Genomic DNA, 27,516 nt, shown 5'->3' on the forward strand with positions numbered 1-27,516 from the left:
GTGCTGGGTCTTAGTTGCAGGATATGAAATCGTTCATCTTTGTTGAACCATTCAGGGTCTTTATTTTAGTTGCAGCATGTGAAATCTCAGTTGCAGCATGTCAGATGTAGTCCCCTGATCAGCGATCAAACCTGGGTCCCCTGCTTTGGCAGCCAGGAGTGTTAGCCACTGGACCACCAGGGAAATTCCATAAATCTTGGGGTCTGATAGTGTCAGTCCTCTAATTTTGTCCTGCTTCTGCTATGTTGTGTTGAGTACCTTCAGTCTTTTGTCCTTCCATGCAAACTTAGGATCCTTTGGTCAATATCACAAAATAACCTGCTATACTTTTGATCAGGATTGCATTGTCTACAGATGAAGTCAGAATAACTGACATCTTAATGATACTGAGTCTTTCTATGCAGAAACACTGAGTAGTTTTTGACTTATTTAGATCTTCAATCTCTTTAATAAGACTTTTATAGTTTTCTTCATAGAGATAATATATATATATATTTAATTTCTACCTAATATTTAATTTTGGGGTGCTAATGTAAATGGCATTGTATTTGCTATTTTAAATTCCCCTTGTTCATTATTGGTATATAAGAAAGCAACTGACTTTTGTACACTAACCTTGTATCCTTCAACTTTGCTATATTTGCTTACTATCATTGTTTTGTGATTCTTTTTTATTTTCTACATAAACACTCATGTTACCTATGAACAAAGATACTTTTACTCCTTCCTTCTCTGTCTATGCACTTTTTATTTCCTTTTCTTGTCTTATTGCATTAGCTAGGACTTCCAGTACAATGTCAACTATGAATGATGAGAGGGGCACGTTCCTCATCTTAGTGGAGGATATTTGCTTCTTACCAAAAAAGCTACAGGGCTTTTGCAGATATTCTTTAAGTTGAGGAAGCTCTGTCTCTTTCTAGTTTGCTGGGAGGTATTTTTTTAAATCAGGAATGAGTGTTCAGTTCAGTTCAGTCGCTCAGTCATGTCCGACTCTTTGCGGCCCCATGAATCACAGCACACCAGGCCTCCCTGTCCATCACCAACTCCCGGAGTTCACTCAAACTCATGTCCATCGAGTCAGTGATGCCATCCAGCCATCTCATTCTCTGTCATCACCTTCTTCTCCCGCCCCCAATCCCTCCCAGCATCAGAGTCTTTTCCAGTGAGTCAACTCTTCCCATGAGGTGGCCAAAGTATTGGAGTTTCAGCTTTAGCATCAGTCCTTCCAATGAACACCCAGGATTGATCTCCCCCAGAATGGACTGGTTGGATCTCCTTGCAGTCCAAGGGACTCTCAAGAGTCTTCTCCAACACCACAGTTCAAAAGCATCAATTCTTCGGCGATCAGCTTTCTTCACAGTCCAACTCTCACATCCATACATGACCACAGGAAAAACCATAGCCTTGACTAGACGGACCTTGGTTGGCAAAGTAATGTCTCTGCTTTTTAATATGCTATCTAGGTTGGTCATAACTTTCCTTCCAAGGAGTAAGCGTCTTTTAATTTCCTGGCCGCAATCAGCATCCACAGTGATTTCAGAGCCCAAAAAAATAAAGTCTGACACTGTTTCCACTGTTTCCCCATCTATTTCCCATGAAGAGATGGGACCAGATGCCATGATCTTCGTTTTCTGAATGTTGAGTTTCAAGCCAAATTTTCACTCTCCTGTTTCACCTTCATCAAGAGGCTTTTTAGTTCCTCTTCACTTTCTGCCATAAGGGTGGTGTCATCTGCATATCTGAGGTTATTGATATTTCTCCCAGCAATCTTGATTCCAGCTTGTGCTTCTTCCAGGAATGAGTGTTAGATGCTGTCAAATAATTTTTCTGCATTTATTGATATGTTCATATGATTTATCTTCCTTATCCTGTTGATATGGTACATTTTGCTAATTCATTTTGAAATGTTGAACCATTTATCTAGAATAAACCATTTATCTAGAATAAATCCAACAACCTGTTTGTGGTATATAAATCTTTTCATATATTGTTGGGTTCAGCTGGTAAATATTTGTTAAGGACTTATACATCTAAATTCATGAGAAATACAGTTCTATAATTTTCCTTTCTTGGAATTCTTTATCTGGCTTTGACATTATGGTAAAATAAAATGAGTTAGGAAGTATATCCTCTACTTCTATATTATGAAAGAGATTTTAGGAAACTGGTATGATTTTAGGAAACTGATATGAGCCAACTTTCCTCAAATGCCTGCTAGAATTCAACAGTAAATCCATCTGGGCCCAGTGCTTTCTGCTTTGGAGAGTTATTAACTACTGATTAATTTTCTAAAACAGATACAGACCTGTCTAGATTATCTATTTTTCTTAAGCAGATTTTAGCAGATTATATCTTTCAAATAATTGTCCCATTTCACCTAAATTAACAAATTTTGTGGTCATTTAGTTATATTTTTATACTAGTTGGAAACAGGAACTTTTACAATATTTGATTTTCTAATTGTCTGTAGTTACAGAGAATGAGATGGCTGGATGGCATCACCCGACTCGATGGACGTGAGTTTGAGTGAACTCCGGAAGTTGGTGATGGACAGGGAGGCCTGGCGTGCTGTGATTCACGGGGTCACAAAGAGTTGGACACGACTGAGAGACTGAACTGAACTGAAGATACAAAGATAAAACAGAAATTTCTATGTTGTTTTACATCCAGCAAGTTTGGCAAAGTTATTTAAAAATTATATCAGTTTATATACAAACATTTCAGCCCTGTATATTTTAAATATGCAAGCAATTTGGGAATGAAGGTTTGTTCTTACTTTGAAATTCATAAATCATCTATTTACTTTTCTTTCCTTATTGGACTGGCCAGGACCTCCACTGTAGTATCGGAGTTGTCCATAATACACTTTAATATCTTTTAAATGTCCATTGGTTCAATGGAATTGGCCACTCTTTCATTTCTAATATTAGTAATTTGTGTCTTCTCCCTTTTTCTTGGTTAGCATGGCTAGAGATTATCAAATTTATTGATCTTTTCAAAAAGCCAACTTTTGGTTTCATTGATTTTCTTCACTTTCTGTCTTTGATTTCATCCATATGTGCTCAGATTTTTATTATTTCTTTCCTTCTGTTGCTTTAGGTTTATATTGCCCTTCTTTACTTTTCTAAGATGGAAGCTTTCTGATTTTGAATTAGTCTTCTTTACTAACGTATAAAATCAATGACATAATTTCTCTTTAGCACTCCTTTTTCTGCATCCCACAAATTTTGATGTTATATTTTCTTTTTTTTTTTTTCAGGGGGGGTGTTAGTTCTAAAAGTCTTGTAGGTCTTCATAGAACCGTTCAACTTCAGCTTCTTCACCGTTATTGGTCGGGGCATAGATAGACTTCGATTACCGTGATATTGAATGGTTTGCCTTGAAAACAAACAGAGATCATCTGTCATTCTTGAGATTGCATCGAAGTACTGGATTTCGGACTCTTTTGTTGACTATGATGGCTACTCCATTTCTTCTAAGGGATTCCTGCCCATAGTAGTAAATATAATGGTTTACCTGAGTTAAATTCACCCATTCTAGTCCATTATAGTTCACTGATTCCTAGAATATCAACATTCACTCTTGTCATCTACTGTTTGACCACTTCCAATTTGCCTTGATTTATGGACCTAACATTCCAGGTTCCTATGCAATATTGCTCTTTACAGCATCGGACCTTGCTTCTATCACCAGTCACATCCACAACTGGGTGTTGTTTTTGCTTTGGCTCCATCCCTTCATTCTAACACCCAAAAATGATGTCCTTTTCATTATAGGGGACTGGAATGCAAAAGTAGGAAGTCAAGAAACACCTGGAGTAACAGGAAAATTTGGCCTTGGAGCATGGAATGAAGCAGGGCAAAGGCTAATAGAGTTTTGCCAAGAGAATGCACTGGTCATAGCAAACACCGTCTTCAAACAACACAAGAGAAGACTCTACACATGGACATCACCAGATGGTCAACACCGAAATCAGATTGACTATATTCTTTGAAGCCAAAGATGGAGAAGCTCTATAAAGTCAGCAAAAATAAGACTGGGAGCTGACTGTGGCTCAGATCATAAACTCCTTGTTGCCAAATTCAGACTTAAATTGAAGAAAGTGGGGAAAACCATAAATCAAATCCCTTATGTTTATACAGTAGAAGTTAGAAATAGATTTAAGGGACTAGATCTGACAGACAGAGTCCCTGATGAACTATGGACAGAGGTTCGTGACGTTGTACAGGAGACAGGGACCAAGACCACCCCCAGGAAAAAGAAATGCAAAAAAGCAAAATGGCTGTCTGAGGAGGCCTTACAAATAGCTGTGAAAGGAAGAGAAGTGAAAAGCAAAGAAGAAAAGGAAAGATATACCCATCTGAATGCAGAGTTCCAAAGAAGAGCAAGGAGAATTAAGAAAGCCTTCCTCAGTGATCAGTGCAAAGAAATAGTGGAAAATAATAGAATGGGGAAGACTAGAGACCTCTTCAAAAAAAATTAGAGATTCCAAGGGAACATTTCATGCAAAGATGGGCTCAATAAAGGACAGAAATTGTATGGACCTAACAGAAGCAGAAGATATTAAGAAGAGGTGGAAAGAATACACAGAAGAACTATACAAAAAAGATCTTCATGACCCAAATAAGCACGATGGTGTGATCACTCACCTAGAGCCAGACATCCTGGAATGTGAAGTCAAGTGGCCATTAGGAAGCATCACTAGGAACAAAGCTAGTGGAGGTGATGGAATTCCAGTTGAGCTATTTCAAATCCTGAAAGATGATGCTGTGAAAGTGCTGCACTCACTATGCCAGCAAATTTGGAAAATTCAACAGTGGCCACAGGACTGGAAAAGGTCAGTTTTCATTCCAATCCCAAAGAAAGGCCATGCTAAAGAATGCTCAAACTACCGCACAATTGCACTCATCTCACACACTAATGGCAACCCACTCCAGTACTCTTGCCTAGAAAATCCCATGGATGGAGGAGCCTGGTAGGCTGCAGTCCGTGGGGTCGCTAGGGGTCGGACACGACTGAGCGACTTCACTTTCACTTTTCATACATTGGAGAAGGAAATGGCAACCCACTCCAGTGTTCTTGCCTGGAGAATCCCAGGGACAGGGGAGCCTGGTGGGCTTCTGTCTAAGGGGTCACACAGAGTCGGACACGACTGAAGTGACTCAGCAGCAGCAGCAGCACACACTAGTAAAGTAATGCTCAAAATTCTCCAAGCCAGGCTTCAGCAATACGTGAACTGTGAGCTTCCAGATGTTCAAGCTGGTTTTAGAAAAGGCAGAGGCACCAGAGATCAAATTGCCAACATCCGTTGGATCACTGAAAAAGCAGCAGTTCCAGAAAAATATCTATTTCTGCTGTAATGAATATGCCAAAGCCTCTGACTGTGTGGATCACAACAAACTGTGGAAAATTCTGATAGAAATGGGAATATCAGACCACCTGACCTGCCTCTTGAGAAATCTGTATGCAGGTCAGGAAGCAACAGTTAGAATGGGACATGGAACAACAGACTGGTTCCATATAGGACAAGGAGTATCAAGGCTGCATATTTTCACCCTGCTTATTTAACTTATATGCAGAGTACATCATGAGAAATGCTGGGCTGGAAGAAGCAGAAGCTGGAATCAAGACTGTTGGGAGAAATATCAATAACCTCAGATATGCAGATGACACCACCCTTATGGCAGAAAGTGAAGAAGAACTAAAGAGCCTCTTGATGAAAGTGAAAGAGGAAAGTGAAAAAGTTGGCTTAAAGCTCAACATTCAGAAAACTAAGATCACAGCATCCGGTCCCATCACTTCATGGCAAATAGATGGGGAAACAGTGGAAACAGTGGCTGACTTTATTTTGGGGGGCTCCAAAATAACTGCAGATGGTGACTGCAGCCATGAAATTAAAAGACAGTTACTCCTTGGAAGGGAAGTTATGACCAATCTAGATAGCATATTAAAAAACAGAGACATTACTTTGCCAACAAAGGTTCATCTAGTCAAGGCTATGGTTTTTCCAGTAGTCATGTATGGATATGAAAGTTGGACTATAAGAAAGCTGAGCACCAAAGAATTGATGTTTTTGAATTGTGGTGTTGGAGGAGACACTTGAGAGTCCCTTGGACTTCAAGGAAATCCAACCAATCCATCCTAAAGAAAATCAGTCCTGAATATTCATTAAAAGAATGATGCTAAAGCTGAAACTACAATACTTTGGCCACCTGATGTGAAGAGCTGACTCATTTGAAAACACCCTGGTGCTGGGAAAGATTGAAGGCAGGAGAAGGGGACAACAGAGGATGAGATGGTTGGATGGCATCACCAACTCAATGGACATGAGCTTGGGTAAACCCCGGGAGTTGGTGATGGACACAGAGGCCTGGCCTCCTGCGGTCCATGGGGTCATAAAGAGTAGGACACGACTGAGCAACTGAACTGATTTCCATTTTTATTTAGTTCGAAATATTTTTCAACTTCTCTTGAGATTTCTGATTTGTCCTTTGTATCATTTACAAGTATATTGTTTCATCTCCAAATATTTTGGAATTTTCCAATCATTTCCTGGTAATTGATTCCCCTAGCAAAGGTTTCCTTGGTAGCTCAGTGGTAAAGAATCTGCCTACCAATGCAGGAGACACAAGAGATGTGGGTTCAACACATGGGTTGGGAAGATCCCCTGAAGAAGGAATTGGCAACCCTCTCTAGTATTCCTGCCTGGGAAATCCCATGGAGAGACAAGCCTGGCAGACTACAGTCCATGGGGTCGCAAAAGAGTCGGACTTAGCAACTAAACAACAACAGTAGATTTCTACTTTAATCACATTCTAGTCTGAGAATATAGTTATATTATTTCAATTCTTTTAAATTTTTTAAGCTTGTTTTATGGCCTAGGTTGTGATCTATCTTGGTAAATGTCCCACATGAGCTTTAAAATAAGCATATTCTGCTGTTTTTCAATAAAGTAGTCTACAGATGTCAATTACATCCAGGTGATGGATGATGTTGCTCCACTCAGTTCTCTTTACAGATTTCCAGCCAACTGGATCTACCAACTACCAATAGCACGGTACTGAAGTCTCCAACTATAATAATGAATTCATCTACTTCTCCTTGCAGTTCTATCAGTTTTTGCCTCCTGTTGTTAAGTACATAAATATCAAAGATTTCTATGTATGCTTGGAGAATTAACTTCTTTATCATTCTGTAGTGTACCTCTTCATCCTTGATAATTTTTCTTGATCTGAAATTTGCTTTGTCTAAAATTAAGATAGTTACTTGAAATTTTAACAGGGCCAGCATGGTATCTCTTTCTACATCCTTTTATTTTCAATGTATCTGTGGCTTTATATTTAAAGTGTACTTCTTGCAGAAAACCTAGTCGGGTCGTGAATTTTAGCGACTGTCAGCTTCTGCTTTTTAATTGATGTATTTAGACCTCTCACATTAAAGGTGACTGCTGATTCAGTTAGCATCTACCATATCTATAACTGCTTTCTATTCATGGCTTTTTCTTTTTTTTACATCTTCCTCTCTGTTTTCCGTCTTTTTATAGGGGCAGTCTGGGGAGAGGAACACTCAGTAGTGCCAGTTCCCAGGATAGTATTGGGGGTTGCGGGGGTGAGGAGGCAGGGCTGGAGGAAGTTCCTGTGTTCAGCCTTCTGCATTGATTTTTCACAGAAGGCTGTGACTACAGAGAACTAGCCACTGACAAGACAGCCTTCAGGCTGCTCCCTAATCCAATGCAGAGGAAAAACTGAGGTCCACAGCAGGGAACCTGCCCATGGGAACCTGGGCAGTTGGGGACAGAGTCAGGACCCAGTCCCTGAACAGGGCACACCTGGCTGTCCACACTCACCTTGGTCCCAGCAGTGGGCGCCAGCCCCACAGCAGCCATGTACGTGCTCCCGATGGTCTTGATCTTCTCTAGGTCCTTGTAAAAGTCTTTGTCCATGAGCTTTGTTTGAAACACAAAACTGTTAAATGTTACATAACATTTTAGACAAGTCACAGCAGTGTACAGCCGCCGGAAGCAAGCACAGAGCAGATAGGTGCATTCTGGAAAGCAATGTGTCTTCTTCATATGGGCACAAGACAAGTTCTGGGATTGAACTGAGAAATGCAGGCCTCAAGGGCTCTAACAAAGGCATTTAAAAGAGGCACCAAGGAAGAACCGTGCAGAACACAACCCCATCCTCCAGTAGCTGACCTCACGACCAACCAGGAAGAGGACAGGCACCAGGGAGGGAAGCAGGCACAGGCCGAAGGCCTGCTGTGGGCAGTACAGAGATACCTGCCTGCCCGTCGTACAGGTGAGGCTTCCCATCTGAGCTTGGCATTCACAAGGAAGAGCACAGGTACCACCACTCACCCTCCCCATCTTAAGGCAAAGTTTCTTCCTCAAATGTCACGATTGGCTGGGATTCCCAAGGAGACAAAATACATGTGATCCCCCTGTCCCCATGCCATCCGCAGAGCACATACTACATCAGTGGACACAATTCAAGACTCTGTTGGAGGGGGCACCCCAGGACACCCAGGCCCCAGGGTGTCAGGACTGCAGGGCAGCCCTTACCTCGTCAAAGTCGGCGATGATCTCGTTCAGAAGGCGCAGACACTCCACCCCCATGTTGTTGCCATCCAGCTCGATGTAGAAGTCATTGAAGTTGGGGATGGATGCAAACATGACCCCCACCTGCGAGTACGACTGGTAATACAGGTCCTGGGGGGTAGGGTGGTCAAAGGTTGGGTCAGGCAACGAATGGGCAGCCAGAGCAGCATTCAGGGCTGGTACTGGGGGCAGGCCCTGCAGACCAGGTCCTGAGATGTGGCTGCCAGGATGCGCTGGGGCTCCCATGCCACACCAGGAGGGGGCTCAGAGGATCTACGATAATGGGGGGGTCATTCAGCTCACAAGTGGGTGCAGAGCCCCCTCAAGGAGAGGCGGAGGCACCAAGGAAGGACACATTGTTTTGGGAAAACAACTGGCCCTGGACGCCCCTAGTCCCAGCAAGATGAAAAGATGAGCCCCAGATCTATTTCAGGTCAAAGCTGGTCAAGCTGAGCATGGGGGCTTGTGCCTTTAGGACCTGAAAACCTAGCCTGAGCCTCTTTATTCTTGAGTCAGCTTTTGTAAGCCCTGCTCTGTGCTGTCCAGGTGGTTCCAGAGTTTTACTGCAGCAGGTTGTGGCCATTAGGATGTTCAGACCAAACCAGACAGCACTGAGCACAGAGAAGGGAGTGAATAGCCAGGCAGGCGGGGTGTTGTTTCGAAGGCACCTGCTGCCCAAACTCAGCCAGGAGGGGGCCAACCAGGCCTCGAGGCAGTGCTTTGCAACCTCATGTGTGACTTACTACAGCCTCCTGCCTTCCTTGTGGGGACAGCGGATGCTATGCTCTCTCCCAGGATCAAAGGGGAGGACATGCTAATTCTGAGCACCTGTCAACCCCACATCCCAGGAGTCCTGGATCTGGCCCTGCCCTTGAGGGTGGGCAGAGGGGCCACTGCACCTCAGTGCATGCAGGCCCTAGGCTCACCATGTTGCGAGGGTTGGACATTAGGAAGTGCTGGGCAACGTGGGCTGGCAGGAGGTTGAAGAGAATCCTCTTGTTGTCCAGCTTCACTCTCTCCATGTCATCCCGCTCCTCCTCTGCCTGGGAAGGGGGTCCTCCATTAAGTCACCCAGCCACCCATTCATGCTTCCTTCCCTCACTTGACAGCCCACCGTGAGACAAGTTCTCACCTGGATCAGACTCTGAACCCTCTCCCAAAAGGGTCTTGACTTTGGGGTGTTTGTGTGTCTAGTTTTAGCAAGAACCCTGCTAAGTCAGTTTAACCAGATACCCCATCCTTGACATCTGATCACTCCAGATACCTGATCAGGTTCCTCATCTCCAATCCTCCCCAGGTGATGTTAGATCACCTTGACCTACCCTCAGCATGAATCCTGTTAGGTCAGTTCAACCAGAACATCCCTCACCCCAGATGTCTCCTCTTAATAATTTTCCATCCACCCCCCAACCCTGCTCCTTGATTATAAACCCCCACTTGCCCATGCTATATTTAGGGTGGAACTTCATCTCCCTCCCCCACTGCAGTGGTTCCCACACCTAACACAATGCTCCTGAATAAAGCTGCCTTACCATCTTTAACAAGAGTTCTGAATCTACGCCTTTAACACATTCTTCTCTGTAATCATCCAAACTAAACACCAAGTGCACCGATGGTCACCAGGTTCATCTCCATGGCCCCACCAAGCAGAAGAACTAAATCAACATTAGGGGCCCAGAGGATCCATGAAATTCTGGACTAGTCATCACCCAATTCAGCTGGAACTTTCAAAGGCCAATGAGGGGATCATCCCCCATTTTCAGGCTGAGATGCCCCACCATGTGCCATCTGCAAACTGGAAGCCCAGGAGATCTGGTGCTCCTAGAGGTCTGAGACCCAGGAAGGCTAAGGGTGGAGATGCCCCAGGTGGTGAAGTCAGGAAAGAGGGGCCCCATTTCTCTCTTCCTCCATCTTTCTGTTCTATTTAGGCCTCCTTCAGTGGATAGATGAAGCTCACCCACGTTAGGAAGGAGAATCTGTTCTACTGAGTCCAGATTCAAATGCTAACCTCATTTATAAATACCCTCCCAGACCAACCCAGAATAATGTATGGGCAAATAACTGGACACCTCATGATCCAGTCAAGCTGACACATAAACTAACCATCATGATGTCCTCTTCCAAAACCCTCCTGTGCTGTCTCATTTGCCTTCTAGGGTGTACAGGCCCCTCTTTGGGGCACCCAGGCTCTGAGAACCACCTACTCCTGGAGATGCACAGAGAGGGAAAGGACCTTTCCAAAGCACACAAAGTGAGAAGAACTTAATCTCTAACTCCGGGACTAGTCTCACTTGAGGAAAAGGCCCTTTGTGAGATGGACAATCATCAGCTAGGCAGGGGATCAATGCTGGTGCTTGTCTCCACAGAGAGCAGCTAGACTGCAGAGGGGAAGAGTGTGGAGATTCAGAGTGGACCAGGCTCATCAGACCACATGGGGGACAGAGGAGCCCCCACCCCACACTCAAGAGGGTGAAACACTAGAGGAGATGGGGTCAGAGGAACATCGATAAAGATGATAGCAATATTGTAAAAAGCAACGTCAGACAAAAGACAGTGGAATAGTATCTTTAACATATGGAAAATTTTTAAAAATCAAAAACCCATAATCCTAAACCCAACAAAAGTATCTTTCAATCATGAAGGCAAAATGAAGAGTTTTTCAAACATACAAAAGCTGAAAGAATTCATCACCCACAGACTTGAGAGAACCGTATGCCCTTCAGGCAGAAGGAAGATAACACTGGATAGAAGCCTGCTGCTGCTGCTGCTTCTGCTAAGTCGCTTCAGTCGTGTCCGACTCTGTGCGACCCCATAGGTGGCAGACCACCAGGCTCCTCCATCCCTGGGATTCTCCAGGCAAGAACACTGGAGTGGGTTGCCATTTCCTTCTCCAATGCATGAAAGTGAAAAGTGAAAGTGAGGTTGCTCAGTCGTGTCCAACTCTTCACGACCCCATGGACAGAAGCCTACCAGGCTCCTCCACTCATGGGATTTTTCAGGCAAGAGTACTGGAGTGGGTTGCCATTGCCTTCTCCAGGATAGAAGCCTGGCAGTGCACAAAGAATGAAAAGTACCAGAAATCATAACTAAATGGGTAAACAAAAAACATTCTTTTTCATTATAATCTATTTTTAAAGTAGATTTTAATGTTTATGATGGAAAAAATAAAATATTTGGGGGGTTTATAATATAAGTACAAATAAAGTCTATGATGATGCCAATGCAAAATCCCTAGGATGGAAAAAATTGATGTATATATTGTTATTAAGGTTCTTATATGTAAGGTAGTATAATACCACTTGGATACAAACATTGCTAAGTATCTATTAAAACAACACAACAAACAGAGCTAATAAAAATACAGATCAAGTAAAATAATAAAAGTATTTAATTAACCCAAATAGGAAGAAAAAGAGGGAAAAGAAAACAAATAGATGGGCAGGTGGGACAAATAGGAAACAGCAACATGGAAGATTAAAATACATCAATAATCACACTAATTGTATCTAAAGACCTCAGTTAAAAGGCAGAGATTTAGGAATTAGATTAAAAAGCAAGATCCAATTGTATGTTGCTTACAAGAAATCCACTTTAAATAAAAAGATACAATAAGGGGGCACTCTCCATCCCCCTTCTGATGTCTATGTCAGAAGCTTTCTCTTCTCACTTTAATAAAATTCTGCTATACAAAAGTTCTTGAGTGATCAAGCCTGGTCCCTGGTCCCGAAGCTAAATCTTCTTCAGAGATCACGAATCGACATTGTTCACTGTAAGCTATCTCAGGGGCTTGTCTGGGATCTTCAGGACAAAGCAAAAACACTCAGAGCTCCAGCCTCTCTGCTTTCTCAGTATGCACATTTTCTGCTTTACTTTACTAAATCTACAGTGTGCTTGTGTGAATGAATGACACGCCCTGCACGAAGCAAGTGATGAGCCCTCCTCTGCAGTTTCACAGTGCCTCATAATGACTAAAGGCAGACCCAAAAAGTGGAGCCTTGTCCAGGACTTATACTGACCTGCCAATGCCAAGAGTCACCCAAGGTCCCTGCTAGGGGAGTGGCCAGAGATGGGCAAAGCAGGCGGACCTTTCTTTCTCAGTCACCTTTTCCTGGTCTCTTTGACCATTTCATAATTTCGTGGGGAACCAGAAGTACTGACGCAGTCTGTTGGGTCACAGATTATGTGGATTTGGATTCATGCCGTTACTATGTACTTTTACTCAGATCCCAAACTTGGAAGTCACAGAAGCACCTAGCCTTGCTAGGAGCCAAAGGTTACAAGAGCATGTTTGGGAGCGAGGCGGGGCTCGAGCTCCAGCAATGTCTGTCGGGCTAGAAGTCACTTTCTTCGCTGCCTGCCTCAGGGGCAGTCGATCTGACAGAGAGTCTTTGTCCCGGCTGTGTCTCCTATCTACGCGGACAGAAGCACTGCTGGTGACGATGAGGTTTTTGAGGACACAGATTGGGAGTTGCAGGATCTGGTCAAATTGGAAGTTCAATGGGCTTCTTCCTTTGGTAGAACTAGCTCTTAGTGGACCAGAGGAGGCTTCCTGGTGGCTTTTGTCTCAACTCCTCAGATATTCCTTTTGTGGAATCTGTGGAAATGAACTGGAAGGATTGGCCCTAATAGCTCAGGAACAAAAATCACTTTTTCCTCGCTAGCCAATCCTCCGCCACCTCTTTTGCTATCACACATACTGACATGGTGACACTCAGAAAGACATTGTGGCTGTTATTCATCCCTTTATGACTCTCCGCTTCTACTGTGGTCAGGACTGTACTCAGGAATGTGCACAGGCACATTCTTCCCCTAGGAGTCCTAACTTGGGAAACATTCTGGAAAAACTACTCTGCTCCACCTCAGGTGGCATCAGAGAAAAGGGCAAATCAAACAAAGGTCTTAGTGGTATTAAACTAAATCAGCTTGGGATGCTATCTGGAATGCACCCCTGGTGCATCTCCACCCAACCTCGGAGGCAGAACCAGGAGGAACGAGTAAAACACCTGCATCGGTAAGGGACAGACTAAGTCCGACCAGGAAGAAAAGCTTTGGTGGAGAGTCTGTCTACACCCCCATCTAGAGCAGGGAAGGAAGCTTCCAGTTGAAAAAAGCCACAGCTGTGGATGCCGCTTTTTTCTCTCTTACAGATGGGAGCTAGCAGTTACAGAACCACTCCTTTAAAATGTACTTTTAAAAAGCTGGGACAAGTTTGATCTCCAGAGTTTAAAAAGACATGCCTCATCTTCTTCTGTGATACTGAATGGCCACAGCATCCTTTAGAAGACAGGGAATGCTGGCCTGTTGAAAGATCTCTTAATTATGATACTATTTTACAACTAGACCAGTTCCGTATAAAACAAGAGAAATGGGTAGAAGTGCCATATGTGATGCTCTTTATCTCTCTGTGAGACATGCCAGACATATGTCCTAAGAGTGCAGATTTGGGTGTGAAACTTTCAGCTCCCTCCTGTCCTCTTACTTTGCCCCTGTATCTGGGGCTCCCAACTGAATAGGCTGAGAGTCAAAGACACACTTTCAGGAGGGGTTTCCTCAGTCTCAGTAGAAATTCAAACCATACCAGTTGTGGTCCAGACTATCTAGAGGATCCAGAAAAGTTCACAGAAGCCTTTATAGGGCTAACTTTGTGACCTTACTTGGAGAGATGTAATGTATGTCTTGGGACAGACAGGCTAACTCCAGACTCGAGAACTCGAGTTTTGGGGGAAGCTACTACTTTTGGAGATGAATGGTTTGAACATGAGACAAGGGAAAATAAGGAACATGAAATAGTCCTTCCTACTGGGAGCCAAGCAGTTCCCATAACAGAGCTGCTTTGCGGGATATATTCCTAGCAAGCGCAAGCTAAGACTTTAGACTATGCTAAGTTGACTGACATAGAACAGGGAGAGAAGGAAACTCCTGATAAACTCCTATTAAATTCCTGGACAGACTACGGGAGGCTCTCTGCAAGTTTACTGACGTTGATCCTGAAAGTACAGAGGGAGAAATGGTCTTAGAAGATAAATTTCTCTCTCAGTAAGCTCCAGATATCTGCTGTAAGTTACAAAAACAGACGTTCAAACCAAATCAGTCTTTAGAAAAACTGTGGTAGCTGACTCAGACAGTATATTATGGTAGAGAATATGAGGAGGAAAATAGCAGGCAAAAAAGAACCAGACAATAGACTGAAGCCCCAACAGTGGCTGTTGAACCTGCTCTGAAACAGCCTGAGGAAAAATGCCCAGAGGGACCCAAGTGAAAAGGGAGGGGCATCTCAAATGGGATTGCCATCAGGCATCTAAGCCGCCCCCAGCTCCATGTCCAGTCTGCAAAGGACCATACTAGAGAAGAGACTGCCCTTTGAGGTGTAGGCCCCAGAGGTCAGGCTCTCAGGACAATCAGGACCAAAGGTGCCCAGAGGTTCCCACACAAGCTCCCATCCTAATTATACCTGAGGAACCCCAGGTTTTAATAATTGTGGAGGGTCAGTCAGTCAATTTTCTTTTGGACACTGGAGCAACTTTCTCTGTACTCACTGAAGCCCCTGACCCACATCCTTTAAGCTGCAACTGAGACTCTGTACTATTTTCTCAAGTTTCTTATGCCAGAGTCTCCCTCACTCCTTCTGGGGAGGGATATATTGAACAAGGTCCAGGCCTCCGTTTTCATAAATATGGAGCCTGCTCTTTCTCTCCCATTAATTGAACAAAACACAAATCCTAGAGTGTGGACTGATGGAAAAACTATGGGTCAAGCACAAAATGCTATTCCTATCATTGTCAAGCTCAATGACCCTCACCTATTTTCACATCAAAAGCAGTATTCACTAAAGCCCGAGGTTAATGAATGGGCAAAATCTTACTGTACTGACTTCCCATGATGTAAGTGGGAACTTAAACTCTAAAGTTCAGAGTGACAATGGCTCTGTCTTTAAGGCTGCTGTAACTCAAGGGGTGTCAAAAGCTCTAGGAATAGAGTATCACTTACACTGTTTCTGGAGACCCGAATCTTCAGAAAAAGTTGAAAAGGCTAATGACATTATTAAAAGACACCCATGTAAGCTAACTCAAGAAACACAAGACAGTTGGTTTAAAGTTCTACCTGTAGCTTGAATGAGGGCTCAAGCTGCCCCTAAGAAGAAGGGACTGTCTCTATGACAGACCGTTTTTGCACACAGATATTGTCATAGATCCTAAAGCCTTAGAACTATTTAACTCAGCTTTCAGCTTTTCAACCTTATCAACTGAAGGCTTCCCATGGTGGGTTACTCCACTTCAAGGAAAGGACTTTCTTCAACTCTGAGAATACCTTCACCAACAACAACCATATGCCTCTTCTTGATCTGATAACATCTAACAATCCTAAGATGGACTCGTGTAACATATTGTACCTTAACTATGGACACAATGTGACTTTTAATTTTGATTAGGTTTTAAATTGGTTTAATGACTATTTTGTCTTACAACTGTAACTGTAAAAGGGGGTTTGTTTCTAACCATCTGAAATATTTTAAGTTATAATAGGTTGTCCAGGCTCCTATGAGTGTCACAGCCTCCTCCAACTATTACTTGGGGCCCCTGGATGAGAGACTACATATGAGGGTTAGGAGAACATGTTGCCTCAACAATTTAGGGACCACACCCCTCAACAGCAGGAAGTAGTTTTGGAATGAACACGATGCCCCTTTCCCTAGGCAACATAATTCTCCGAAAAGAAAAGGGGGGAATGAGAGTGTAACAGGCAGGAAAGCCAGGGTTCTCCAAACGGAGGAAATAGGCTGCAAGTGTCAGACATTTTTTCTCTCTCCCTTAAGCAGCAGGAGGAAACAAACTTCAAGTGACAGACTTTTTTCTCTTAAAATTCTGTGTTGCCATGACAACACCTGGTTCCACCTGAATTTAACTTTTCTTGAACCTCAAGATAATCAATGCGTTTTTCTTACGGAAATGTTTTTCTTAATCTACATTAATAGATTTGTGTATTTGCTTTGTATTTGCAAAATCTATGTATTTGCTTTGGAATTTGCCTTTCTTCAAAATTGTTCCATGGAAGACTAATTTTTGGCTGATAATAGCTCAACAAACAAGTATTCATATCAATTGTTTTATGGCTGGGGGATGATACCCCTTGTGCCATCCTATCTCAAAAATGCATATTGTGGGAGAGGGGACTGGTGAAACTCCATCAGCCTTGAGGTGTCTCTCTTATCTGATTAATAGTTTTCTAACAGACATAAAACATCCAGCTAAAGACTAGCAGGAGGGTACTTTCTGACCCCCTTCTGATGTCTATGTCAGACACTTTCTCTTTCCCTTTTTATACTTTAATAAAACTCTGCTATACCAAAAAAAATACAATAAGGTTACAAGTAAAATGAGGAGAAAGACATAACAAGAGAGCTGGATTACCTATATTAATATCAGACAAAACAGACTACTGAATGAAGCGCATTGCTTAGGAAAAGTCATTTTTTTTTAAGGTTCAATATTTATTTAGAGTTTTTGTTTTAGCCTGAAAATATTTTGAACTGTAGTGTTGGAAAAGACTCCTGAGAGTCCCTTGGACTGCAAGGAGATCAAACCAGTCAATCCTAAAGGAAATCAGTCCTGAATATTCATTGGAAGGACTGATGCTGAAGCTGAAGCACCAATACTCTGGCCACCTGATGCAAAGAACTGACTCTTTATAAAGAAAACACTCTGAAGCTGGGAAAGATTGAAGGCAGGAGAAGGGGACAACAGAGGATGAGATGGTTGGATGGCATCACCAAGTCAATGGACCTGAATTTGAGCAAGCTCCAGGAGCTGGTGATGGACAGGGAAGACTGGCGTGCTGCAGTCCATGAGGTCACAAATAGTCGACCATGACTGAGTGACTGAACTGAACTGAATATGTATGAAAGGGTCTTTTTTGATAAGAGGGACAAAGGTTTCAATTTATTTCAAGAGGACATAATCCTAAACATTTATGCATGTAATAACAGATCATCAAACTACATAAAACAAAAACTGATAGAACTTTAAGAAGTTAGAGAGAATGGTGTTGGAATCTCTATCTATAGGTATAGCTGGAGATTTCCAACACCATTGTCTCTAAACTTGACAGAATGACTTTGGAGAAAATCAGTAAGGGTACAGAAGACCTGAAGGACACTGTCAGCAACCTGATTTAACTGACATTTATAAAACACCATCCAACAGCCACAGAACCTCTCCCTGGCTAATTCCTCAGAAATCTCCAGGTATTCTCTCCAGAGGCTGATGTCACTGACTTGGGGGCTGGATCAGGCTATGGGCTGTTTTATCAATACAATGGCACTTCTATCACTGTTCTGGAACCATCTATGACTCACACATTTATTCCTTTATCAGCCTCTGGGCATTCAGGGCAGGGTTATGCTCCACTACATGAGTGTCCCCATACAAGGCCTGGTGTAGACCAGGTGCTCAATAACCAGCTACTGGATGGAGCCAGGCAGGACACCAGGTGCAGAGAGAGGGCCACCCCAGGCTGTCTGTGCACTTCCCAACATGGTGACAGGTCTGATTTCCCTTAAGAGGGCGACATTCCTGGACTCCGAGCTCAAGGTTCAGCACCAGTGTTTGATTCTGTGGGCATTTCCTTGGCACTGTTTCAGAACACAGCCATGATAAACCCAGCAGCACTGTCCTCAGTAAGGGATGTTTTCAACCCAAGTCCCAGTGGTGACACCAGGGGCCAAGAACAGAGAAGAGGATGAACAACACACATGGCACTTCAGATGTGAAATTAGGGTCGTGAACTGGGTAGCATGAACCTCCTATAATCCCAAGGACCAGGCTACTGTCCCACATGTGGAGAAAGGAGACCTGGGACAGGAGGAGGTGCAGCTGGCCTCAGCTCGGCCCAATGACCAAAAGCTCCACGTCTGAGCCAGCCCCTGCCCTGAGTGCCGAGAACAGCAACTGCACAAATGGAAATTACCCTCGGAACAGATATTCATTGTAGAGAAATTGTTTTATTATACTTGTCATCATGATTATCCACTGAGTTCAAAGAAAAAAAAATCACTGGAACAAAAGCATTCTGATAGTTACAGATTAAGAGGTTGAGAAGTCATCAGGACGGAAAAGCCCATCTGTTTGTTTAGGTTTATAGAACCAATTGGGTCTCAATAAATAATTAACCAATGAGTCTTTGGTCTGGCAGTTTTGCAATAGTTTGAGGCACTCTGATACGTGCATGACGGCTTAAATATCCACAGGGCAAACGGGCAAAGTCTAGAAATTTTTTTGTTTTGTTGTGTTTACAGGAAAGTGAGGTGTTTCATGTTACACGTCCTTAGAAAAATATGTCAGTGTGTTCCGTACAGGCACGCCTTCCCTCCATGACACAGAGGTTCTCTCTTGCACCAAACTGCCTGGAAAGTTCATTTCACAGTGGGGCTGGGTGTACAACGGGTATCGCTGAAGGAGAATCCCAGGACAGGGTCAACCACTGGACTTAATAACCTTTAAAGGGACACCAGAGATTTCCTTGGAGGTTCAGTGGTAGACCTCCCCTTCTAACACAGGGGGTGCACGTTCAACCCCTGGTCCAGGAACTAAGATCCCACATGCTATGCAATCAAAATACTAAAACATAAAACAGAAACAATACTGTAACAAATTCAGTTAAGACTTGAAAAATGGTCCACATCAAAAAAAAAAAAATCTTAAAAAATAAAGGGATATCAATGCCTAGAATGGTCCTTGCCAACCCATTTGAGAGAAACTGCTTGCCCTGAGAGAGGGAGTCCCCAGTTGGGAGAGCCAACAGCAAGGGCCTAAATCCCACTGAGGGAGATCCAGAGCAAGCATCTAGTCAATGAGTGGGAACCATCTCACACACCCCCAGGCCGATCCAGATTTGCAGCTCATCCTAAGTCCGTTCTTCTCTAGCTCTGAGTGTCTATTCCTAACTGAAAGACCTTAAACCAGAGGGGCCAGCTGATGGCGGGGTAGACATATCTTAGAGACCAGCCAGTCTGGTCAGCCTGGAGAGCCAGCCAGAGCCGGACAAGACCAAGTTCAGCAGCACAGTCTACCACAAACAGGCTGTCCTCCATTACCTGGCAATGTTTTGGCAAGCTGCAGTGGCCAGATAGCCTTTCCAGGAATGGTGTGCACTGCTCTCTTCCCCTGACACCTGCGCTGACCCAGGGCCAACCCAGCGGACTCTACCTACTGGCCTCCTCAGTTTCTGGTTGGACTCTGCTGCTGGAAGCACCAAGCAGGAGCTGGGAGGGAGGGAGCAGAGTGTGACTAGGTCCCTCCCAGCATGGTCACTGCAGGCTGGCCATGTCCCTTGGACGAAGGTGGTGAATCCTGTCTGGTGGCCCACCTTGGTTCTGGGGACCACTCCTTCGCTCCCAAGGTCTGGGATGGGGACCCTCTACTGTGAGGCCCTGGTCTTGACCTACCCTGACCCACCTTTCAGATGGTCCAGTGCCATCAGCTCTCTTGACCTTGTCAGTTAGAAACGTGCCCTCTGCCCTCTGCCCAGACTGAGTGATACGTGCCTGAGACCACGCCCACCTCCACCTTAGCCCCTTTTCCAATGGCCAGCCCTGCCCAGGCTCCACCCAGCTACTTCAAAAGTGCTCTAGTGGTGGCCCCTGTGATGGTGCTGTCTCCCTCCAGGATGCCTCCTCAGGCCCCCTGCTCCATCGCACTCCACCACCAGCCCACCTTCCAGAGTCAGGGATGGGACCCTGCCATCCTGGCTGCCCACAGAGAAGGCGGAGCTCTGGATGGCCTCCTCACCACCCCGCCCCCAGGAGGTCTCTGGGAAGGTCCCCCTCCTGTCACAAGCCTTGTCTCCTTTCCTCAACACCAGCCCCTCCCTCCCTCCCATGACTAACTCTCAAGCATCCAAGAGGCCCAGAGAAGCCCAGGCACATCCGGAAGCCTGGCTGGGTATCACGTGGACATGCCTGGGAAATGGCGGCCTGGTTTTGGCACTCATGAAGGCAGTAGCCGGAACTTCTTGAGGAGGAATACGAGCACCACTTGCATGCCCTCACCACCACCACCCCTGCCACGCTGCCTAAGATCTGGGGCCAATTCTGTATAGACGGCCCACCTGGGAATTTCTGCCCGTGGAGAGGGAATGCGGGGTTCAGATCTCAGCAGCTCCCTGACCTCCTGGAATCCAGAAACCAGGTATGGAGTGAAGACAGGGCTGGGCCACAGCCCCTTAGAATCAGAGAATCAGAGGGTTGCTCCCTCCAAGGCCTGGTTCAGGGCTCCCACTGGCCGCACACAGGGAGTTAGTCTGTCCAGAACAGGCACTGACTTAAAAGTACACACAGGCTGAAAAGTGGAAGAAGCAGGCTAATCCACGGGGACAGAAAGCAGATGGTGGCTCAGGCTGGGGGTAGTTAGAAATGGGGAGTGACTGCTGATGGTTATGAGGGTCCCTTGCGGGGCACAAAACTGTACTAAAATTGATTGTGGTGACGGCTGCACAATTGTGTGAATATATTGAAAACTACTGAATTGTACACTTTATATAGTGAGTCAACCTTGTGGGAAGTGAATTACATCTCAGTAAAGCTGCTACAAAAAAAGGAATAAATAAGCCAAGTTTTTCACCTAGTATATCTATGTGTTCACAGATATACATACATACAGAATATATGCGCTGCTGCTGCTGCAGCTAAGTCACTTCAGTCATGTCCGACTCTGTGTGACTCCATAGACAGCAGCCCACCAGGCTCCCCCCCATCCCTGGGATTCTCCAGGCAAGAACACTGGAGTGGGTTGCCATTTCCTTCTCCAGTGCATGAAAGTAAAAAGTGAAAGTGAAGTCGCTCAGTCGTGTCTGACTCTTAGTGACCCCATGGACTACAGCCTACGAGGCTCCTCCATCCATGGGATTTTCCAGGCAAGAGTACTGGAGTGGGGTGCCATTGCCTTCTCCCAAATATATGTGCATACACACACATTTTCTTTCTTTTTTTTGCCCCAAGTAATGGAGTAATTTTTCATGATCTTGAATATACAACCTGTCCTGATGTACAGACAGAAACCTGCTTAACTAGCATCTTATCTTTTCCAGGTTAACTAAAGGGTAGACAATAGCTTTCATTAGGGTGGTCACTACCTTCTGCCCCCATCACAGGCAGCCCACCCCTCTGTCCCCCACCACACCTTCCCATAGTGAGAACACCCAGCAGCGGCTGTCCTGAGGGAGTCCACTGAAACTTACAGCCTGTTAGATGTCGGGAGCAGGATGTCTGCACCTACTGTGTGCCAGGGACCCAGCCAAGCCCATTGGGAAGGAAACTGTAATTATTCCTCAGTGCAATGGCTAATTGTATGTGGCAACTTGATGGGCCACAGAGCACCCAGATGGCTGGTGGGCATCATTTCTGGGTGTGTCTGTGTAAGGACACATAGGAGAGATTAGCTCTGAGAGGTCGGACCATGGGAAGATGTCCTCCACTCCAGCCAAGGGGGTGGGCATCATCCAATCCTTCTGAACAGAAGGAAAAGGCAGAGAAGGGGCAACTCCAATCTTGGCCTGAGCTGGGCATCTATCTTCACCACCCTCAAATACCAGCGCTCCTATTTTCTCACAGCAAGTGCTGATGAACAGGGAGGACTGTCATGCTGTAGTTCATGGGGTCACAAAGAGTCAGACACGACTGAGTGACTGAACTAAACTGAACTGAAGTGGCACTTGGTGTCTAGGGCTTCTCAGCCTCCATAACTCACAGGCCAGTCCCTGGAATAAACCTCCTCTCTGCAGAACCCAACCAACACACTTCCACACAGGATTAGAGTCATTACTCCATTGGACTGAGGGACAGGGAAGAGAGTCACAAAGACCCCAGGGGGAGTTGTGGGGGTTGGGATGAAGACCACCTAACTCCAGGCCCACCCGACACAGCTGACCAGGGCCTCAGTCACTGACCACCTACCTCCTGCCTACTCTACCTCAGGATGATGACAGGAGTCATACATCTTCCTGAAAAAAGGATGTGGGCAGGCAGCACAGGAGGAGCCTGGGCCCCCAGTAGGCATGTCTTAGCCTGTCCCTCTGCACAGAACATGGGGTGACAGCAGGGTGCACCCAGCCACCTGTGCTCCCACAGCCACAGCTTTCTCTCTGTGGCCCTCTGGGCTGCACCTGTGTGGGGTCCAGTGATGGATGCCCCTGTGCTGCAGCTCTGGGCTGGACCCCTGGCTACACTCTGGTTTCTGATATGCGGACACTCCCACCCACCTCAGACCTGCCGGGACTCCTGGACATTCCAGTTCTGGCCCTGGGCACGTTAATCCATATCTGATCCCCATCTGTGATCCCACCGCCTGGGCACTGCTGCCGTGGGGACTGAACAGAATGAATTCCCTCAGACAGCCAAGGGCTGCTTCTTCATGTGTCAGAATGACAAGACCCTCCTGCAGCCTCTGTTGTACTGCACACCTGTCTCCCCACTTTTAGTCGAGGAAACAAGAAGAGGCAATCTGTTCAGAGCCAAGAAGTAAGCAAATCGCATCAATGGAGTCTGAACTCTGGACCAGAAAGTCAGAAGGCCTCGGTTCGCAGGGCCGGGGACACAGAGCGGGTGACAAGGAGTGGGTGCAGAGGAGCAGGTGACAAGGACACATGGAGAGGGTGACAGAAGGACACAGAGCGGGCACTGAGGGGGACGCAGAGACACAGCACACCACGCGTGATCCGGGCTGAGCCACGCACCTGTGCACTGGCTGCGGGCAGGCGAGCAGGGTGAACTCTGGGGGCCACCACCTGTCACCAGGCCTCAGGGCCTAGCACAGCCCCAGGTCTGCCACTCCTCCATCTCTCCCAGGCCTCTCGTGTCAGAATTCCCCCATGTGCACTGTAAAAATAGGGGTTCCTGGCCCCCAGAGCAGACCTACTCAATCTGGAATAGGCCATGTGAGATGTGACAACCTCAGGGGTTTCCCAGGACCCTGATGAGACCCGCTGTCATGTCTGAGGCTGAGTCCCTCTGCCAGAACGCCTGTGGGGACAGGAAGCTCACGGCCAGCAAAGCAGCCAACCTCTGACCATCAGACAAGGTTCATCAGACTGTCCCCCTCCTGCCTTCCTGCCATCTTGCTCCTTGGCCCCACTGCAGCCTCCTCCACCCAACAATGATGCCCACATGGCCACTGGCATCCAGCCGGGTGCCCCCACCTGAAACTCCTCCCAAGGGATCCCCTGATCACCATCCCCCCACAGGAAGCAGAGGGTCTCCTCTTGCCTGGGCCGCCCAGAGGTAGTCCAGCCGCAGCTTGACATCCACCTGCCGGGCATGCAGGGCCAGCGTGCACGAGAACAGCAGGATGGCCACAATCGGCTCGAAGCTGCGCCCTGAGACTGCACCGGCCCTGGGGGAAGAGAAGGAAGGAAGCCAATGTCAGTGCCAAGAACATAAGGCCCATCCCCAGGGGGCCCTCAGATGTGATACCCCCAGGCATGCCCAGGAATGACCCAGGCTGAGAGCCTCGTCCACAGAGAAACCTAGGAACTCACTAGTGTGTGGACCCAGGTGAAGACGGAGCAACCGCAGCTCAACGAGTTTCTAGTCAGCAGACTGGAACACAGAGCCCCAGGCAGACACTGGCAACGCCCGGCCAGCGGCTCTGGAGGGAGCAGCGTACCTACCCCATGGCCTTCGTGTACCCGCTGAGCTCCAGGACGAGGATGTAGGAGGTGGTGAGCACGGCGAGCAGGATCATTTTTGGCAAGGAGGAGACCCGCAGGAATATGGCCATCGGGAGGGTGCCCACGAGGCCGCACAGCAGGGCGTGGGGTGCAGACTCACAGGGCGGGGCAGGCAGCACTGGGTCCCAGCCTCCGGAAGACAGGACCACCAGGGACCCGTTGAGACTGGAGCTCCAGGACCAAGGCAGGCAGCCCACCTGGAGGAGGATGGAGGGACCAGGAGCGTGGGAGGGGCCCCACTCAGGACACAGGGTGCACCCTCCTCCCAGCCCGCTATGGCCTCCAGCTCCAACCCACTCCCCTGGTGCCAACAGCCAAGTTTCAGACACTCCTGCCTGTTCACGCCCTTCTGGGCTCCTCAATACTAGAGGGAGAGCCCCAGGATCTGGGCCGGGGGGACACAAGGCCCCCGCCATCCTCCCAAACCACTCGACTCCATTCTGTTCCTCCCCATACCACCTCCTTCCTGTTTCTCTGCCTCAGCTTCATCCTCTGCACACATGAAAGGCAGAGTCCCCAGTTACCAGGAGGACATCACATTGCCTCCACTGGAAGATGTTCCCTTTCCCCCACTTCCTTGGGCACCCCCAGGCCGATCTCTGACCCCCCTTGTTTCCCTCTACAGCCCAGGGACAAGACCTCCAGGGTGGTCCCTGCAGGGGAGCCCCCATCCCTGCACCCAGCAGAGATGCTCACCACACAGCCTTGGGCCACAGAGTAGATTAAGACCACAATGAAGATGCACAAGACGGTGCGGATCTGGATGGTCAGGCACCCTGGAAAACACTGAACAACAAAATACTATTTTAAAAACTGCTTCTTATCACAAAGTCAATCATGTCCACAGTAAATAAATCATGATACAGAATGTCCGCAGCCATCTGCATGTGGCTAGATTCTCACCCACTATTCATCCTCCACACACATTTCTTGACTATTTTCAGATAATTAATCTCCCAGGTGAAAACGCTGCCCAAACTAAAAAATGAAAACTGACATCTTTAAATTTAAAAGGACCACACCTCCCACCACTCTATGACGCTGATTGACACTGAAATTCATCGAAGAGTTAAGTTGACATTTTCATAATATTGCATCCCTCTATCTCAGAAATGGTAAAGACTTCCCACTTATTTGTGCCTTCCTTTATAGACTTTAACTCTTATCATTTTCTTCACACAGGCTTTATATAATTTTTGTCCAGTTATTATGTTTTCAGTCTATTTAAACATTGTGCAATATTCAACAAATGATTTCACGGATAGAAGTTCTTTTTAGACTCACACTTCTGAAATTAGAAATGAAAACAAAAATAGAGACCACAGCAACCTTACAGAAAACACTGACCAGCCAGGGAGCCTGGGGCCATCTACACAGCTATCCCCCTAACTCTCCCTGCTCTGAGGTCGGGGTCATTACCATCCCTGCCCTACAGGTGGGAAAAATGCAGCCCAGACACAACTGGCCAACTTCACTCATTCTACAACCCAGCACAAACAGTGGGCGCTCCAGCTCACACAGCAGTGGGTATGGATCCGGGTCCCAGTTCCAGGCTCCTACATGGCTGTATTTTCCTTGAAACACGGGTCTCCTCTGAGCTCCTCAGAAAGACGAGTTGTTCTGCGGTGGTGCCAGCCCTGCTTGTTTACTGACCTGCATCACACCCTCCCTGTCTTCTCTCCCACAGAGCCCTGGGCAAGACCACAGATGCACCAGGTGATTCAAGCCCTCAGCCCCATGAAGCACAGGCTGCTCACACTTTCACTCAGCAAACCCTGAGATGCTCCTTCTGGTCCAGTGGCCTTCAGAGGCCCCCAGGGCACCTCCGGGAGTGAGGCCTGGCTCCAGTGCTGCGAGGCGGGAACAGACAAGAGTCTCTCGGGAGGCGAAGAGAAGAGGGCCACTGGCCAAGGCTGGGCAAGCCCTGCCCAGGGTGTGTCACCCTCCTGCTCTGAGCATGGTGGGTGGAGGTGGACACACAATGGGACTACTGAGGCCTCTAGGCCACCCTAAGGAAGGGCAACTTTGGGGCAGTGAGAAGACCCAGAGAAAACTGATCTCCGGTAGCAGAGTTACTGGATAAAACCAGCCTTGGGCCCACCCTCCTCCCTGCCCTCTGGTTTTTCCTGAATATGTGGGCCAATAAATTCCCTTTATCATTTAAGGCCATTTGAGCCCCTGGATCACACAACAGTGAACAGCTGTGACTTCCAGCCTCGAGGTACTGAGACTCTTCATTCGATACTAAATGTCTGATCCTACAACTGTGTTTGATTAAACACATGAGAGTTAAAATACCTCTCTGGTAATGACAATCACAGGGACCCAAGTAGAGCTTGGACTTGTTTGCTGGGAGCAATGAGAAGAGTAGGAGCACGTATACACAGAATAAGAAGGGCTGTCTGTTCATCTTAAGTTAATTGCCTCCTTTTTCATGGTTAATTTGGTCAACTAATCAGTTCTTTTTTATGAGCATATATATATATACACACACAGACCAATACAATTTATGTATATATATGTATATATAGATAGATATACATATAAATATATACACACAGACCTAACAACAGCATGAACAATAGTCTGTCATGATACAGAAAAAAGGTAGCTGAACTGACATGAACAATGAAAAATTCCCCCCAGAACATGATCCACAGATAGTCCCTAGTGATGGGGGTGCCAACTGTGTGGGTGAAGGTCCCAGGTGGCCTCAGCTGCTCTCGGCCAGAAGCCCTGGCTGTCGCCACTTCTATGTCACAGTTGACTCGAGGCTTTTTTGGTGATATTTGGCTACAACGGACCATCCCACCTGCATTTCCCCATCTCCGCACGTGCTGGCCTCTGCAGGAAGGTTTGTTCCCACCCCCACTGCCCACCAGTCAGAGCCTGCGGTCTGGCCCCTCCCTGTCACCCAGAGCCCCACAGTCCTCTGCACAAGCCTGGCAGTGAATTTAGAACCCAGCACAGGGCCTGCACAGCGGATGTGGGATCAGCGGCACTCGCTGGCCGGATGACCTGCAGTCACCAGCTGTTAGGACCATGAGCTGAAGCTCTGAGTCAAAAATCACACACTTAGGAAAAATATTCATGCCCACAGGCGAGGGCAAGGGGGAGGGTGGAAAGAGAGGGGCTGGTGGAGTCAGGGCCACCTCTGCCAGGAGAACTACTGGTCCACCAGGAACAGATTCCAAACACTG

At 46.4% G+C, this 27,516-nt stretch overlaps 1 protein-coding gene across 1 annotated transcript in view; it reads right to left on the reverse strand.

Annotated features, from left to right (window-relative positions):
* ADCY1 (adenylate cyclase 1) overlaps positions 1 to 27,516 on the reverse strand; it is a 101,643-nt gene that overhangs the window by 5,433 nt on the left and 68,694 nt on the right. Inside the window, exons 12-17 of the mRNA XM_055420257.2 lie at positions 25,013 to 25,102; positions 24,257 to 24,513; positions 23,853 to 23,979; positions 9,526 to 9,642; positions 8,564 to 8,710; positions 7,847 to 7,945 (exon numbers count right to left, since the gene is read on the reverse strand). Coding sequence (XP_055276232.2) covers positions 7,847 to 7,945; positions 8,564 to 8,710; positions 9,526 to 9,642; positions 23,853 to 23,979; positions 24,257 to 24,513; positions 25,013 to 25,102 — 837 coding nt within the window. The remainder of the gene's footprint in view (positions 1 to 7,846; positions 7,946 to 8,563; positions 8,711 to 9,525; positions 9,643 to 23,852; positions 23,980 to 24,256; positions 24,514 to 25,012; positions 25,103 to 27,516) is intronic.

This window comes from Moschus berezovskii, chromosome 3, assembly GCF_049115385.1.
Source record: "Moschus berezovskii isolate FMDL1 chromosome 3, NW_MosBer_1.0, whole genome shotgun sequence".
Lineage (NCBI taxonomy): Eukaryota > Metazoa > Chordata > Mammalia > Artiodactyla > Moschidae > Moschus > Moschus berezovskii.